Below are 16,815 nucleotides of genomic sequence, written 5' to 3' on the forward strand. Positions count from 1 at the left end.
TTAAATATTTAACCTGCCATATGACTGACTGCAGAATACTTGTCCTTTCATCAACTGTGACATAATTTATGACACTTTCATTATTAAAACTGACATACGTAAATTTGTAATAACAAAAAAAATTCAAATTAAAGGAAGGAAAGAAAGAGAAGCCATAGCCACATACGCCCACACAATCAGCCGTATTAAAAACTGACATTGTAAATTTTGAAATGAGTTACTCAGTTTTTTTTCTGATTTGTTACGGAAAGTAACAAGCATGTAAATGATTGTTTTTTTATCTAAAATCTGTAATGAGAATGAAGAGAAAATATAATAAAAAGGGGGTAGAAAACCAACATTTAACAATGACACATTGGCAAAGGTAGAAAAAAAAACAAAAAAAATAATGCAGAAATCAGACGACGTTTAAAATTTATTTATGTTTATATTGTTTTTAAACTTAAATTAATGTTAAACGTTAAACGTTTAGTTAAAAACAACAACAACTGAAACGACATCAACCTGATATACAGAGACATATGACCAAATGTCATGTTGACATTTCACCCTTAACGGTGTCATATTTTTTTCGTAACTTGTATTGCCTTTTTTACATAAATGCCGCACACTTAACATACATAGACGAGGCAGATCTTGGAAGTTTATTCAAAATCCAAGATATGTTCAACGATGATTCGGAAAATAATTTCTTCTCAGGGTTTAAGAAACCGCTATGAAAGGCATTCAAATTAGAGACACTTTAAACAAAGTGAGTTTTAAGTCTACCTTCCTACCAACAATCAAACCTATACATTTACACAACAACAACAATAACAATCATATCTCACATTCCCCTACACAACTCTCACTCCCATATCCAACAATTATTTATACATGTTTGGCTGATTGTGTGTTTGTTTTTAGCAAATGTCGGCATACACATGTTTCACTGACAGTGGGCAGACTCATTTTAAAAACAGAATTCCCTTTTTTATATTCTCCCCTTTCAAACCAGAAACAGAAACTCCCTGCACATGTGACAGGAGTATAAAGACACTTTATACTATTTGACATAATTAAAGACCATTAATCACGTGCTGATTCACAGTGTCAGTCTATGTTTCACATACACGCTCTCACAAACACAAACACACACACACACACACGCTCTCTCTAACAACAACACATACAGTTTCAGTTATAACAAAAACCGTTATACTCTCACAGACACAAATTTCACAGTAGCCGGGTATAAAAAGGTAAACAAAAACAAAACAGAGACTTAATGAAGGGGAAATCGGTTTCTATAGAATAGCATGAAATAGCAAACGGTTTCTATTGAATAGCATGAAATAGCAAACGGTTTCTATAGAATAGCATGAAATAGCAAACGGTTTCTATAGAATAGCATGAAATATCAAACCTTATCTATAGAATAGCATGAAATAGCAAACGGTTTCTATAGAATAGCATGGAACAGCAAACGGTTTCTATAGAATAGCATGAAATAGCAAACGGTTTCTATTGAATAGCATGAAATAGCAAACGGTTTCTATTGAATAGCATGAAATAGCAAACGATTTCTATTGAATAGCATGAAATAGCAAACGGTTTCTATTGAATAGCATGAAATAGCAAACGGTTTCTATTGAATAGCATGAAATAGCAAATGATTTCTATTGAATACCATGAAATAGCCAACGGTTTCTATTGAATAGCATGAAGTAGAAACCTGGTTTCTATAGAATAGCATGAAATAGAAACCTGGTTTCTATAGAATAGCATGAAATAGAAACCTGGTTTCTATAGAATAGCATGAAATAGAAACCTGGTTTCTATAGAATAGCATGAAATAGAAACCTGGTTTCTATAGAATAGCATGAAATAGAAACCTGGTTTCTATAGAATAGCATGAAATAGAAACCTGGTTTCTATAGAATAGCATGAAATAGAAACCTGGTTTCTATAGAATAGCATGAAATAGAAACCTGGTTTCTATAGAATAGCATGAAATAGAAACCTGGTTTCTATAGAATAGCATGAAATAGAAACCTGGTTTCTATAGAATAGCATGAAATAGAAACCTGGTTTCTATAGAATAGCATGAAATAGAAACCTGGTTTCTATAGAATAGCATGAAATAGAAACCTGGTTTCTATAGAACAGCATGAAATAGAAACCTGGTTTCTATAGAACAGCATGAAATGGGAGACGGTTCATTTAGTATAGCACTAAATGGAATCCAGTTTCCTATGGAATAGCTAATGAAATTTTAAATCCTTCCCTTAATCTTATTATAATAGTCTCGCCTCTGACTTTTTGAGACTGACCTGTGGTTTTTTCTGTTTGTACCTTAAATTATGTAGAGGTTTTCAGGTCTCTTAAACTTTGTATTTGTATGGCATGGTGGTTGGACAAAATTATACAGTTAATAAACATTTTTTTTTTTTTGTTTGAAACAAACCATTTGCTTTTTGCATTTGTGTAACAATAAACTTTAAATTTTTCCCAAATAAAAAAAGTTTTAAACGAGTCTATGAGGCGATAGCTGTACAACAAAATGCTTCGTTAAATGTCCTTTAGGGACATTGTTTTTTTATGTTTCAAGCCATTTCAATAAAAAAAAAGATAGAAAAGGAGTAAATGATAAAAACGAAAATTTTACTATCGTTGTTTAAAAATTCATACATACGAATACGCTGGTATAATTTTTGGTCTCTATTGGTTTTTGATGTTTGTTTTTTTTTTGTTTTGTTTTTTGAAACAAACTTTTTTTGGGGAAACGATTTTTGTGGAAATTTTTATGCATGTGTTTTTGGAAAGTAAAGAAATTATGGAGGTATATTTGATTTAGTAAATTGTAGGAACTGAACTAGAACTGAACTAGAACTGAACTAGAACTGAACTAGAACTGAACTAGAACTGAACTAGAACTGAACTAGAACTGAACTAGAACTGAACTAGAACTGAACTAGAACTGAACTAGAACTGAACTAGAACTGAACTAGAACTGAACTAGAACTGAACTAGAACTGAACTAGAACTGAACTAGAACTGAACTAGAACTGAACTAGAACTGAACTAGAACTGAACTAGAACTGAACTAGAACTGAACTAGAACTGAACTAGAACTGAACTAGAACTGAACTAGAACTGAACTAGAACTGAACTAGAACTGAACTAGAACTGAACTAGAACTGAACTAGAACTGAACTAGAACTGAACTAGAACTGAACTAGAACTGAACTAGAACTGAACTAGAACTGAACTAGAACTGAACTAGAACTGAACTAGAACTGAACTAGAACTGAACTAGAACTGAACTAGAACTGAACTAGAACTGAACTAGAACTGAACTAGAACTGAACTAGAACTGAACTAGAACTGAACTAGAACTGAACTAGAACTGAACTAGAACTGAACTAGAACTGAACTAGAACTGAACTAGAACTGAACTAGAACTGAACTAGAACTGAACTAGAACTGAACTAGAACTGAACTAGAACTGAACTAGAACTGAACTAGAACTGAACTAGAACTGAACTAGAACTGAACTAGAACTGAACTAGAACTGAACTAGAACTGAACTAGAACTGAACTAGAACTGAACTAGAACTGAACTAGAACTGAACTAGAACTGAACTAGAACTGAACTAGAACTGAACTAGAACTGAACTAGAACTGAACTAGAACTGAACTAGAACTGAACTAGAACTGAACTAGAACTGAACTAGAACTGAACTGAACTGAACTAGAACTAGAACTGAACTAGAACTGAACTAGAACTGAACTAGAACTGAACTAGAACTGAACTAGAACTGAACTAGAACTGAACTAGAACTGAACTAGAACTGAACTGAACTGAACTAGAACTAGAACTGAACTAGAACTGAACTAGAACTGAACTAGAACTGAACTAGAACTGAACTAGAACTGAACTAGAACTGAACTAGAACTGAACTAGAACTGAACTAGAACTGAACTAGAACTGAACTAGAACTGAACTAGAACTGAACTAGAACTGAACTAGAACTGAACTAGAACTGAACTAGAACTGAACTAGAACTGAACTAGAACTGAACTAGAACTGAACTAGAACTGAACTAGAACTGAACTAGAACTGAACTAGAACTGAACTAGAACTGAACTAGAACTGAACTAGAACTGAACTAGAACTGAACTAGAACTGAACTAGAACTGAACTAGAACTGAACTAGAACTGAACTAGAACTGAACTGAACTAGAACTGAACTAGAACTGAACTAGAACTGAACTAGAACTGAACTAGAACTGAACTAGAACTGAACTAGAACTAGAACTGAACTAGAACTGAACTAGAACTGAACTGAACTGAACTGAACTAGAACTAGAACTGAACTAGAACTGAACTAGAACTGAACTAGAACTGAACTAGAACTGAACTAGAACTGAACTAGAACTGAACTAGAACTGAACTAGAACTGAACTGAACTGAACTAGAACTAGAACTGAACTAGAACTGAACTAGAACTGAACTAAGTAGAACTGAACTAGAACTGAACTAGAACTGAACTAGAACTGAACTAGAACTGAACTAGAACTGAACTAGAACTGAACTAGAACTGAACTAGAACTGAACTAGAACTGAACTAGAACTGAACTAGAACTGAACTAGAACTGAACTAGAACTGAACTAGAACTGAACTAGAACTGAACTAGAACTGAACTAGAACTGAACTAGAACTGAACTAGAACTGAACTAGAACTGAACTAGAACTGAACTAGAACTGAACTAGAACTAGAACTCTAGTTACACTGTTTTTCATTGCGAACGGTCGATTTTTTAACTTGCTCCACAAAGTGTCTAAATTAACAGTGATATAGCGCCAAAATAAACTTTAAACCAACATATTCTAATATATCAAACAATTTTCTTTTAAATATTAAAAAAAACAGTACAAATATTTTTAAAATTGTCGTGCTATTTGTGTTAATAAACAAAACCTTAAATAAAACATACAAATCTTTAAAATTTAAAAGAATAAAACACAAAAAAGAATAAAAAAAATGAGTGTCTGTGGACAATGTAACACAATCCTACCAACAAAATACGTAAAATGTTACTCTTGTAATTCCCAATATCATTTCTCTACTTGCTGTCCCCTTTCGGAGAAAACATATGCTACAATGAATACTGAGCGGAGAGCCGATTGGAAGTGCCAAAAATGCAAGCCCCGCAAGGGATCCACCAGTAGCAACAACTCATATCACATTATAGTTGATGATTACTCATTACAAGCAAACCAAAAACAACAAAGAGATGATGAAAATGAAGAGAATGATGAAGCCAAACGCTTTAAGAACTCTTTATCTCTAAACGATGTAAATAATAGTGTTTATATGGTTAAAGCTGACGTCAAGGAATTCAAAACAGATGTTTCGTCCATGAAAACCGACATAAACGACATAAAAACCACAATGCAAGAACTTGCAAAAACAATAATCGAAAACAATACTCAAATGAACACAAATCTACAAACAGCTATTACAACAATAACCAACTCCATTACAACTCTCACCTATCAAGTAAGTGAGCTTCGCGAAAGCAACAAAGAAAAGGAAAAACAAATAAATGAGATGGATAAGCGTATCAATGATCTAGAACAACAACTCCTAAATAAAAACATTGAAATAAAAAATGTAACAAACAAAAATATGCACCCGAATGACGTTGTTAAAAAGATTGCCAATTCGTTAAATGTCGAGATAAATGATAACGATATTAGCAATTCTTATACTATAAAGAAATCGCAAAAGGTTATTGTTGAATTTACTTCTGTCAATAAAAAAAGAGAGCTACTAACAAAAATAAATCGCCACAGAGTTGATTCTAGTTTAATAAACGAAGATACCAACAACAAATTTATATATGTTAATGAACACCTAACCCCTTATAAACGGCGTCTGCTATGGTTGGCCAAAACAAAAGCCAAGGATTCAAATTGGAGATATGTTTGGATTAAAAATGGAAATATTTACGCCAAAAAAAATGAAATTTCAAATCCCATCATAATATTTAATGCATCAGATATTGAACTGATTGCATCAACGATTTAAAAAATAAATAAAAAATTAAATTCTTTATAAAAGCAAACTTTATTTAAACAAAATCATTTTCTTTTTCAAATCCTTATTATTTTTTATATTAATATTAAACATAAATATGAACTTCAAACAAGAAAAACATAAACGCTTCAACCAAATTGATCAAAAATACTTAAGTTATCCACTAACAATTCTACACATGAATATACGCTCAATCCGCAAACATTTCAATTCTTTTCTTGCTACAATACACAACATAATAAACAAATTAAAAATTATTGTTCTTGTCGAAACGAACATTCATGATAATGAAACAAATTTTTACAAAATAAATGGTTTCAACTCTCTTTTCATAAATAGAGAAGGTTCTGGCGGAGGTATTGCGGTGTACGTCAAAGAACATTTAACTTTTACTACCAACAACACAAATACAAACTCCTTCGAAATGTTAAAAATTGATGTAATCCTAAACAATAGACCCCTCACACTTCTATCTGTATACCGTCCCCCATCGACCAATGTAAACGCATTTATCTCTGAGCTCGACGAAGTAATAAACACAATAAAAAGAAAACAAGAAATTGTAATAATAGGAGACATAAACATTGATACATTAAAAAACAATTTAACAACAAAAAAATACATCGATATGATGATGTCCAATGGTTTAGAGAGTGTCATAAATGAGAGCACACGTGAAAATGCACAAACAAACACACGTACATGCATTGATCACTGCTTTGTAAGAGACAACAAAAATAAATCATCAGGTTATGCAGCAGTAATTACAACAACAATAGCTGACCACTACAGTATTCTCTGTTGTGTAGAAGATGATGAAAGAGAACACAATAATATAAACAATCAGAGATCGCCTACTTGTTTTACGGGTTCCCAGGGAGACCCAAACCTTTTTTTTGAAAAAACATTAATAAATAATAAAAAAGTAGATACATTAATAAACGGAACAAATTGGTGCAATTTAATAAATATTCATAATAATGTAAATGATCTGTTTAATATCTTTAATGAAAAGTTCCGTGATATATATGCAAAATCTGCAATAGTGGCAAAACGACAAAAAACAAGAAAAACAAATCCGTGGATAAACAATGAGCTAATATTGTGCTGTGAAAAACGGGATAAACTTTATAAAAAATGGTTGAATAATAGAAGAAATAAAGAATATGAACTGCAATATAAACAATTTAGAAATGCATTAAATAAAAAAATTAATTTTACTAAAAATAATTACTTTAGAAAACAATTTATTGAAAATAGAAGTAATATGAGAATAATTTGGCAACTTATAAATGAAATAAACGGCAAAAAAATAACAAATCTAGATGAAACAATAATAAATAATTTCAAAAACAAAAATCTGCAAGATATTTCAAATAATTTCGCTATTAATCTAGATCAAAATATTAAAAAAATCATACATATATGTAACAAAAAAACTTTAACGTATACGGAAAAGGCTGTTAGCAATTCGATTTTTGTGGAAAATACTAACGAACTCGAAATATATAATATATTAAAATCACTTAATGTAAATAAAAGTGCAGGAATAGATGGTATAAGACCACGTGATCTAAAAAACAATGCAACCTCTCTAACGCCAATAATAACTAATATTATTAATATGATTTTAAATCAAAATAACATTCCAGAGTTATTTAAAATATCAATAGTACGTCCTATATACAAAAGTGGTACCAAAAATGATTACAATAACTACAGGCCGATATCAATCTTACCGGTTATCGAAAAAATTATGGAAGAAGTGATGGTGAGAAGACTGTCTGATTTTGCTGAAAGATTTAAAATAATTGATGAACACCAATATGGGTTTCAAAAGAACAAAAGCATCAATAAATTGCTCGGAAACTTTGCAAACCACATAAACACATGTCTAAGTGAAAATCTACATTGCCTAGCACTTTTCGTGGACTTCAGCAAAGCTTTCGACACCTTGAACCACCACAAGCTTTTAGATACACTAGAAAGAATTGGAATACGAGGTAATTGTTTGAATTTCTTTAAAGCATATCTGAATTGTAGAAGATTCAGAGTTAAAATAAGTTCTAGCATGAGTAAAGAAATTGACATCACACATGGCGTTCCTCAAGGGTCAAAATTAGGTCCAATACTGTATCTTTTATATGCAAATGATTTAATCAGCATACTGAAAAACAGTAACACATTTGCATATGCAGACGATACCGCCATTATTGTTGCTAACAAAGACATTAATATAGCAACTAATATTATGCAAAATGAGCTCAACATAGCAACAAAATGGTGCCATGACAATGGATTAATAATTAATGCCAGTAAAACTAAGATTATGCATATAAAACCACGACACTTCAGATACTCTAAAATAGAACTTAAATTCCATGATATTGCTTGCATCCATAATGAAAATATCAACAATAACGACAACTGCACAACAATAATTGAATTGGTCAACACATATAAATATCTGGGCGTGTATATAGACCACAATTTCAAATGGCGCACACACATCGAAGAAGTTCAAAAACAACTACGAAAATCATCGATTATGCTTTATCATTTAAGCAACTCTGCAACATATAGTGTTTTGAGACAAGCCTATTTTTCACTGTCGGAGTCCTACATCAGACATGGCATTACTGCATGGGGAAGCTCATCATACTGTAGTACTCTACAAAATTCACAAAATAGAGTCCTAAAAATATTGTGGAAGAATTTACACAAATCTAAACAACACAACAACACCAATATAAACATCAATAACGTCAACAATAACAATTCAAGCGTTATTAACGTTATAGACAACAGCACCAACACAACTAACAACAACGTCAACAGCACCAACGTAATTTACACCAGTAACAACACTAGCACAAACAACAACATAAACAACACTAATCAACTCAACAATATAAATAATCCAATTCAAAGAAAAAACATTGCAAAACATCTAAATATACTAAATATTAAGAGTATTTATGAAATCACGCTGATCAACAATTTTCACCATGAAACGAGATATCTAGAGCGAATTAACCATCAATACAACACCAGACTTCGAGCAGAAGGACGTTATAAGCCAGATACGTACAAAAACAATTATGGAAAAGCGAAAATAGAAGTTAATTTGCCAAAAATTCTAAATAACTTGCCAACAAATATATTAAATATATTAAATATTAGATATAAGCATAAGAAGAAGAAAGAAATCAAAAATTTTTATTTAAGTTCGCAATGAACAAATTCAAATTAATATTTTGTTGTTATTGAACTCACTATTAATTGTAATATTATTTATTATCATAAACATTCTTAAATATTTTATTTTTGACCTGCAGATAAGCCATTTAACGGCTTCGTGGGTCCTTAATTTAATCATAAAATGAAATGTTATTATAATTATATGAAAAATTCAATAAATATCAATTATTATTAAAAAAAAAAAAAAAAAAAAAAAAACTAGAACTGAACTAGAACTGAACTAGAACTGAACTAGAACTGAACTAGAACTGAACTAGAACTGAACTAGAACTGAACTAGAACTGAACTAGAACTGAACTAGAACTGAACTAGAACTGAACTAGAACTGAACTAGAACTGAACTAGAACTGAACTAGAACTGAACTAGAACTGAACTAGAACTGAACTAGAACTGAACTTGAACTAGAACTGAACTAGAACTATCAGTCTGTTTACCATGCCCGTGGTTTTACAAGTAACTGTAGCCTTCTCCACAATTCGTTTTGAGCTCATGTTTTTGATTTTACTTGCTTTTTTGATTTTCTGCACTTTATTTTTCGTTTTGGTCGCTTCGCGTCAATTAACATTGCTTTGTTGTGGCGTTACTTTGGACACTTGGTCAAACGTTTGTGGTACCGCCAATGTTACTTTTTTTCATTCCGTTTTTTTTAAATGTTTTTCCAAGCGATATGACAAAATATATACAGACAGTTGAAAACCAAATGTGTTCGAAAGTAGTAAGGGAATAAAATCAGCGATAGATGTTGCATAGTGGGCAAATTATCACAAATCATTTATTCACATAATTTTCCCTTAAGCATTTCGCATTGAATTATTTTGTTTTTAAAGCAATTCCATTATATTTTCTTTGAACTAGTTCTTTTTCTAAAGCTACAAGAATTTGTTTTAATATTCTTTAAAGCATCATGTCTATGTCATGGTTCCACTGTTCCCTCAATGGACATCCATATTTCAACTGATATACAAGCAGACATATAACGTATGTTTGTCCCTACCTACATATAAATTCATTGATATTTACAAATCCCAACAATATTGTTTGATTTTTTCTTCATTTATGTTATTTTGAAATTTTCTTTTTTTATATGGATTTCATTCAGTACTAATGATAACATTTAATAAAAACTTAGCGAAACATGTAAAAATTCTTAACAAATTTAAACATTTTATTCTATTAACTTTATAGACGTATTGACAAAATTCTTTGATTTCTCCCTAACTGTGTTGATATTTTTCCAAAGGATTTCTTTATGCCAAAATTCGTGTAATTATAAAAGTTGTTGTGCTCTTTTGAAGTTTTCTTCAGCTCTAAAATATGAACAACAAAAATATTTGTATATGAAAGTTTTTTTTGCAAAAAGTTTGCCTCCTTTTTTTTGGCAAAGTGTTTAAAGGAAAATATCTTAAGGATAAACTAAATGTTTGGTAAAGCAAAAAACTTGAAAAAGTGGCATATAGGAAAATGCACACATAAATACGCAGAAAAGTTTTCTGAGGAAAACTAACGAAAATCTTTTCAAGCTAAATAAATAGAAATTAAATTGAACACAGTTTAAAAATTCAAGATTAAATTTGAAGTGGAAAAGATTTAATAGACTTTTCAACAACTTAAAAACCAATTCTTGTTATTCTATAGGAAACCGGTTTTCTTTAACATGCTTTTTTATAGGAAACAGTTTCCATTTCAAGCTGTTCTAGTTCAGTTCTAGTTCAGTTCTAGTTCAGTTCTAGTTCAGTTCTAGTTCAGTTCTAGTTCAGTTCTAGTTCAGTTCTAGTTCAGTTCTAGTTCAGTTCTAGTTCAGTTCTAGTTCAGTTCTAGTTCAGTTCTAGTTCAGTTCTAGTTCAGTTCTAGTTCAGTTCTAGTTCAGTTCTAGTTCAGTTCTAGTTCAGTTCTAGTTCAGTTCTAGTTCAGTTCTAGTTCAGTTCTAGTTCAGTTCTAGTTCAGTTCTAGTTCAGTTCTAGTTCAGTTCTAGTTCAGTTCTAGTTCAGTTCTAGTTCAGTTCTAGTTCAGTTCTAGTTCAGTTCTAGTTCAGTTCTAGTTCAGTTCTAGTTCAGTTCTAGTTCAGTTCTAGTTCAGTTCTAGTTCAGTTCTAGTTCAGTTCTAGTTCAGTTCTACTTCAGTTCTAGTTCAGTTCTAGTTCAGTTCTAGTTCAGTTCTAGTTCAGTTCTAGTTCAGTTCTAGTTCAGTTCTAGTTCAGTTCTAGTTCAGTTCTAGTTCAGTTCTAGTTCAGTTCTAGTTCAGTTCTAGTTCAGTTCTAGTTCAGTTCTAGTTCAGTTCTAGTTCAGTTCTAGTTCAGTTCTAGTTCAGTTCTAGTTCAGTTCTAGTTCAGTTCTAGTTCAGTTCTAGTTCAGTTCTAGTTCAGTTCTAGTTCAGTTCTAGTTCAGTTCTAGTTCAGTTCTAGTTCAGTTCTAGTTCAGTTCTAGTTCAGTTCTAGTTCAGTTCTAGTTCAGTTCTAGTTCAGTTCTAGTTCAGTTCTAGTTCAGTTCTAGTTCAGTTCTAGTTCAGTTCTAGTTCAGTTCTAGTTCAGTTCTAGTTCAGTTCTAGTTCAGTTCTAGTTCAGTTCTAGTTCAGTTCTAGTTCAGTTCTAGTTCAGTTCTAGTTCAGTTCTAGTTCAGTTCTAGTTCAGTTCTAGTTCAGTTCTAGTTCAGTTCTAGTTCAGTTCTAGTTCAGTTCTAGTTCAGTTCTAGTTCAGTTCTAGTTCAGTTCTAGTTCAGTTCTAGTTCAGTTCTAGTTCAGTTCTAGTTCAGTTCTAGTTCAGTTCTAGTTCAGTTCTAGTTCAGTTCTAGTTCAGTTCTAGTTCAGTTCTAGTTCAGTTCTAGTTCAGTTCTAGTTCAGTTCTAGTTCAGTTCTAGTTCAGTTCTAGTTCAGTTCTAGTTCAGTTCTAGTTCAGTTCTAGTTCAGTTCTAGTTCAGTTCTAGTTCAGTTCTAGTTCAGTTCTAGTTCAGTTCTAGTTCAGTTCTAGTTCAGTTCTAGTTCAGTTCTAGTTCAGTTCTAGTTCAGTTCTAGTTCAGTTCTAGTTCAGTTCTAGTTCAGTTCTAGTTCAGTTCTAGTTCAGTTCTAGTTCAGTTCTAGTTCAGTTCTAGTTCAGTTCTAGTTCAGTTCTAGTTCAGTTCTAGTTCAGTTCTAGTTCAGTTCTAGTTCAGTTCTAGTTCAGTTCTAGTTCAGTTCTAGTTCAGTTCTAGTTCAGTTCTAGTTCAGTTCTAGTTCAGTTCTAGTTCAGTTCTAGTTCAGTTCTAGTTCAGTTCTAGTTCAGTTCTAGTTCAGTTCTAGTTCAGTTCTAGTTCAGTTCTAGTTCAGTTCTAGTTCAGTTCTAGTTCAGTTCTAGTTCAGTTCTAGTTCAGTTCTAGTTCAGTTCTAGTTCAGTTCTAGTTCAGTTCTAGTTCAGTTCTAGTTCAGTTCTAGTTCAGTTCTAGTTCAGTTCTAGTTCAGTTCTAGTTCAGTTCTAGTTCAGTTCTAGTTCAGTTCTAGTTCAGTTCTAGTTCAGTTCTAGTTCAGTTCTAGTTCAGTTCTAGTTCAGTTCTAGTTCAGTTCTAGCTCAGTTCTAGTTCAGTTCTAGTTCAGTTCTAGTTCAGTTCTAGTTCAGTTCTAGTTCAGTTCTAGTTCAGTTCTAGTTCAGTTCTAGTTCAGTTCTAGTTCAGTTCTAGTTCAGTTCTAGTTCAGTTCTAGTTCAGTTCTAGTTCAATTCTAGTTCAGTTCTAGTTCAGTTCTAGTTCAATTCTAGTTCAGTTCTAGTTCAGTTCTAGTTCAGTTCTAGTTCTAGTTCAGTTCTAGTTCAGTTCTAGTTCAGTTCTAGTTTAGTTCTAGTTCAGTTCTAGTTCAGTTCTAGTTCAGTTCTAGTTCAGTTCTAGTTCAGTTCTAGTTCAGTTCTAGTTCAGTTCTAGTTCAGTTCTAGTTCAGTTCTAGTTCAGTTCTAGTTCAGTTCTAGTTCAGTTCTAGTTCAGTTCTAGTTCAGTTCTAGTTCAGTTCTAGTTCAGTTCTAGTTCAGTTCTAGTTCAGTTCTAGTTCAGTTCTAGTTCAGTTCTAGTTCAGTTCTAGTTCAGTTCTAGTTCAGTTCTAGTTCAGTTCTAGTTCAGTTCTAGTTCAGTTCTAGTTCAGTTCTAGTTCAGTTCTAGTTCAGTTCTAGTTCAGTTCTAGTTCAGTTCTAGTTCTGTTCTAGTTCAGTTCTAGTTCAGTTCTAGTTCAGTTCTAGTTCAGTTCTAGTTCAGTTCTAGTTCAGTTCTAGTTCAGTTCTAGTTCAGTTCTAGTTCAGTTCTAGTTCAGTTCTAGTTCAGTTCTAGTTCAGTTCTAGTTCAGTTCTAGTTCAGTTCTAGTTCAGTTCTAGTTCAGTTCTAGTTCAGTTCTAGTTCAGTTCTAGTTCAGTTCTAGTTCAGTTCTAGTTCAGTTCTAGTTCAGTTCTAGTTCAGTTCTAGTTCAGTTCTAGTTCAGTTCTAGTTCAGTTCTAGTTCAGTTCTAGTTCAGTTCTAGTTCAGTTCTAGTTCAGTTCTAGTTCAGTTCTAGTTCAGTTCTAGTTCAGTTCTAGTTCAGTTCTAGTTCAGTTCTAGTTCAGTTCTAGTTCAGTTCTAGTTCAGTTCTAGTTCAGTTCTAGTTCAGTTCTAGTTCAGTTCTAGTTCAGTTCTAGTTCAGTTCTAGTTCAGTTCTAGTTCAGTTCTAGTTCAGTTCTAGTTCAGTTCTAGTTCAGTTCTAGTTCAGTTCTAGTTCAGTTCTAGTTCAGTTCTAGTTCTGTTCTAGTTCAGTTCTAGTTCAGTTCTAGTTCAGTTCTAGTTCAGTTCTAGTTCAGTTCTAGTTCAGTTCTAGTTCAGTTCTAGTTCAGTTCTAGTTCAGTTCTAGTTCAGTTCTAGTTCAGTTCTAGTTCAGTTCTAGTTCAGTTCTAGTTCAGTTCTAGTTCAGTTCTAGTTCAGTTCTAGTTCAGTTCTAGTTCAGTTCTAGTTCAGTTCTAGTTCAGTTCTAGTTCAGTTCTAGTTCAGTTCTAGTTCAGTTCTAGTTCAGTTCTAGTTCAGTTCTAGTTCAGTTCTAGTTCAGTTCTAGTTCAGTTCTAGTTCAGTTCTAGTTCAGTTCTAGTTCAGTTCTAGTTCAGTTCTAGTTCAGTTCTAGTTCAGTTCTAGTTCAGTTCTAGTTCAGTTCTAGTTCAGTTCTAGTTCAGTTCTAGTTCAGTTCTAGTTCAGTTCTAGTTCAGTTCTAGTTCAGTTCTAGTTCAGTTCTAGTTCAGTTCTAGTTCAGTTCTAGTTCAGTTCTAGTTCAGTTCTAGTTCAGTTCTAGTTCAGTTCTAGTTCAGTTCTAGTTCAGTTCTAGTTCAGTTCTAGTTCAGTTCTAGTTCAGTTCTAGTTCAGTTCTAGTTCAGTTCTAGTTCAGTTCTAGTTCAGTTCTAGTTCACCGGTTTCTATTTCATGATATTCTATAGAAACCAGGTTTCTATTTTATGCTATTCTATAGAAACCAGGTTTCTATTTTATGCTATTCTATAGAAACCAGGTTTCTATTTCATGCTATTCTATAGAAACCGGTTTCTATTTCATGCTATTCTATAGAAACCGGTTTCTATTTCATGCTATTCTATAGAAACCGGTTTCTATTTCATGCTATTCTATAGAAACCGGTTTCTATATCACGCTATTCTATAGAAACCTCTTTCTATGACATGCTATTCTTTAGAATTTAGCCTTATATTCCTTATAAACCAGTTAACTATTAACGAATTATGAATTTAAGCTTTAGTTTAGGCTTTAACTTAACACTCTTTTTACACTAAAACTTTACACTAATAAAATAGTCTCTGAAAACCTTGGTTTTCTGTTTAAATTATTCAAATCATAATCCTCTTGCTTAAAAAAAGCAAAGAGAAGAAAAAAAAACTAAAACAGCCAGCAACAATAAAATTCAAATACTCAACATTAGCTGAAGGCCAATTTGTAATGTATACCCACCTCTACCGTGTACGACGAGTAAAGTATTCCAATTTCAAATAAAAACATCCACTATTATTACGATTATCATCATCATAAATTTATATGCGAAATGTTGTCTTCGCTAAGCGTAATAAAAATTTTAAATTATGTTGCTCCAAAACACACACTCATTTGCACACTGGAATTCCTCCTCCTGTTGGTTCTATGTATATTGTAACTCGTGCGCCGCTTCTAACGACGAGAAATAACGCGCATTATTGCACATTTTAGCACTTAATAAATCTTGTACCAAAAAAAAAAACATAGAAATAGAAAAAAATAGTACCAGTATAGTATTTGTATGTGCGGATGATAATATTCCCCAAAGAGTAGAAAAAATATTGTATAACCGCAATATTATAATAAAATTGTATACAAATTGTGGCCATGATGAGGGCTTTGGGGTGTGGAAAGGGGGCCGGGATTATCAGTTTGCAAAATTTGCACAATTGCACACAAATAATAATGATTGTGTAAAGGCATGCAAGGAAACAGCGAAAGCTGGGAGTAGTTAATGTTCTCATGAACGTAGAAGATGAAGAGTAATTGTTTGGCAATGGAAATACTTATGTATGTTGTTTTCTTAAAGGGTTCAGGGAGGTGTAAACTAAGGTACCAGGAAACTGTTGCTAATTTATGCTATTCTATAGAAATCGATTGCTATTTCATGCTATTCTATAGAAATCGATTGCTATTTCATGCTATTCTATAGAAATCGATTGCTATTTCATGCTATTCTATAGAAATCGATTGCTATTTCATGCTATTCTATAGAAATCGATTGCTATTTCATGCTATTCTATAGAAATCGATTGCTATTTCATGCTATTCTATAGAAATCGATTGCTATTTCATGCTATTCTATAGAAATCGATTGCTATTTCATGCTATTCTATAGAAATCGATTGCTATTTCATGCTATTCTATAGAAATCGATTGCTATTTCATGCTATTCTATAGAAACCGGTTTGTATTTCATGCTATTCCATAGAAACCGGTTTGTATTTCATGCTATTCCATAGAAACCGGTTTGTATTTCAAGCTATTCCATAGAAACCGGTTTCTATTTCATGCTATTCCATAGAAACCAGGTTTCTATTTCATGCTATTCTATAGAAACCAGGTTTCTATTTCATGATATTCTATAGAAACCAGGTTTCTATTTCATGCTATTCCGTAGAAACCGTTTTCTATTTCATGCTATTCCGTAGAAATCGGTTTCTATTTCATGCTATTCCGTAGAAACCGGTTTCTATTTCATGCTATTCCGTAGAAACCGGTTTCTATTTCATGCTATTCCGTAGAAACCGGTTTCTATTTCATGCTATTCCGTAGAAATCGGTTTCTATTTCGTGCTATTCTATAGAAACCGGTTTGTATTTCATGCTATTCCATAGAAACCGGTTTGTATTTCAAGCTATTCCATAGAAACCGGTTTGTATTTCATGCGATTCCATAGAAACCGGTTTCTATTTCATGCTATTCCGTAGAAACCGGTTTTTATTTCATGCTATTCTATAGAAA

At 32.4% G+C, this 16,815-nt stretch overlaps 2 protein-coding genes across 2 annotated transcripts in view; one reads left to right on the forward strand and one right to left on the reverse strand.

Annotated features, from left to right (window-relative positions):
- The window catches only part of LOC135955983 (alanine--glyoxylate aminotransferase 2, mitochondrial), a 382,980-nt gene that overhangs the window by 263,105 nt on the left and 103,060 nt on the right, over positions 1–16,815 (reverse strand). The gene's annotated exons all lie outside the window — the stretch shown is intronic.
- Positions 5,149–6,078, forward strand: LOC135955710 (uncharacterized). The gene has a single exon (XM_065506068.1). The coding sequence runs from the start codon at positions 5,149–5,151 to the stop codon at positions 6,076–6,078; it is 930 nt and encodes a 309-aa protein (XP_065362140.1).

Source organism: Calliphora vicina, chromosome 3 (assembly GCF_958450345.1).
Source record: "Calliphora vicina chromosome 3, idCalVici1.1, whole genome shotgun sequence".
NCBI classification, from domain to species: Eukaryota; Metazoa; Arthropoda; class Insecta; order Diptera; family Calliphoridae; genus Calliphora; species Calliphora vicina.

Excerpts from the sequence above, each read along its gene's own strand:
- LOC135955710 (XM_065506068.1), top strand. The coding sequence starts at position 5,149 with ATGAATACTGAGCGGAGAGCCGATTGGAAGTGCCAAAAATGCAAGCCC.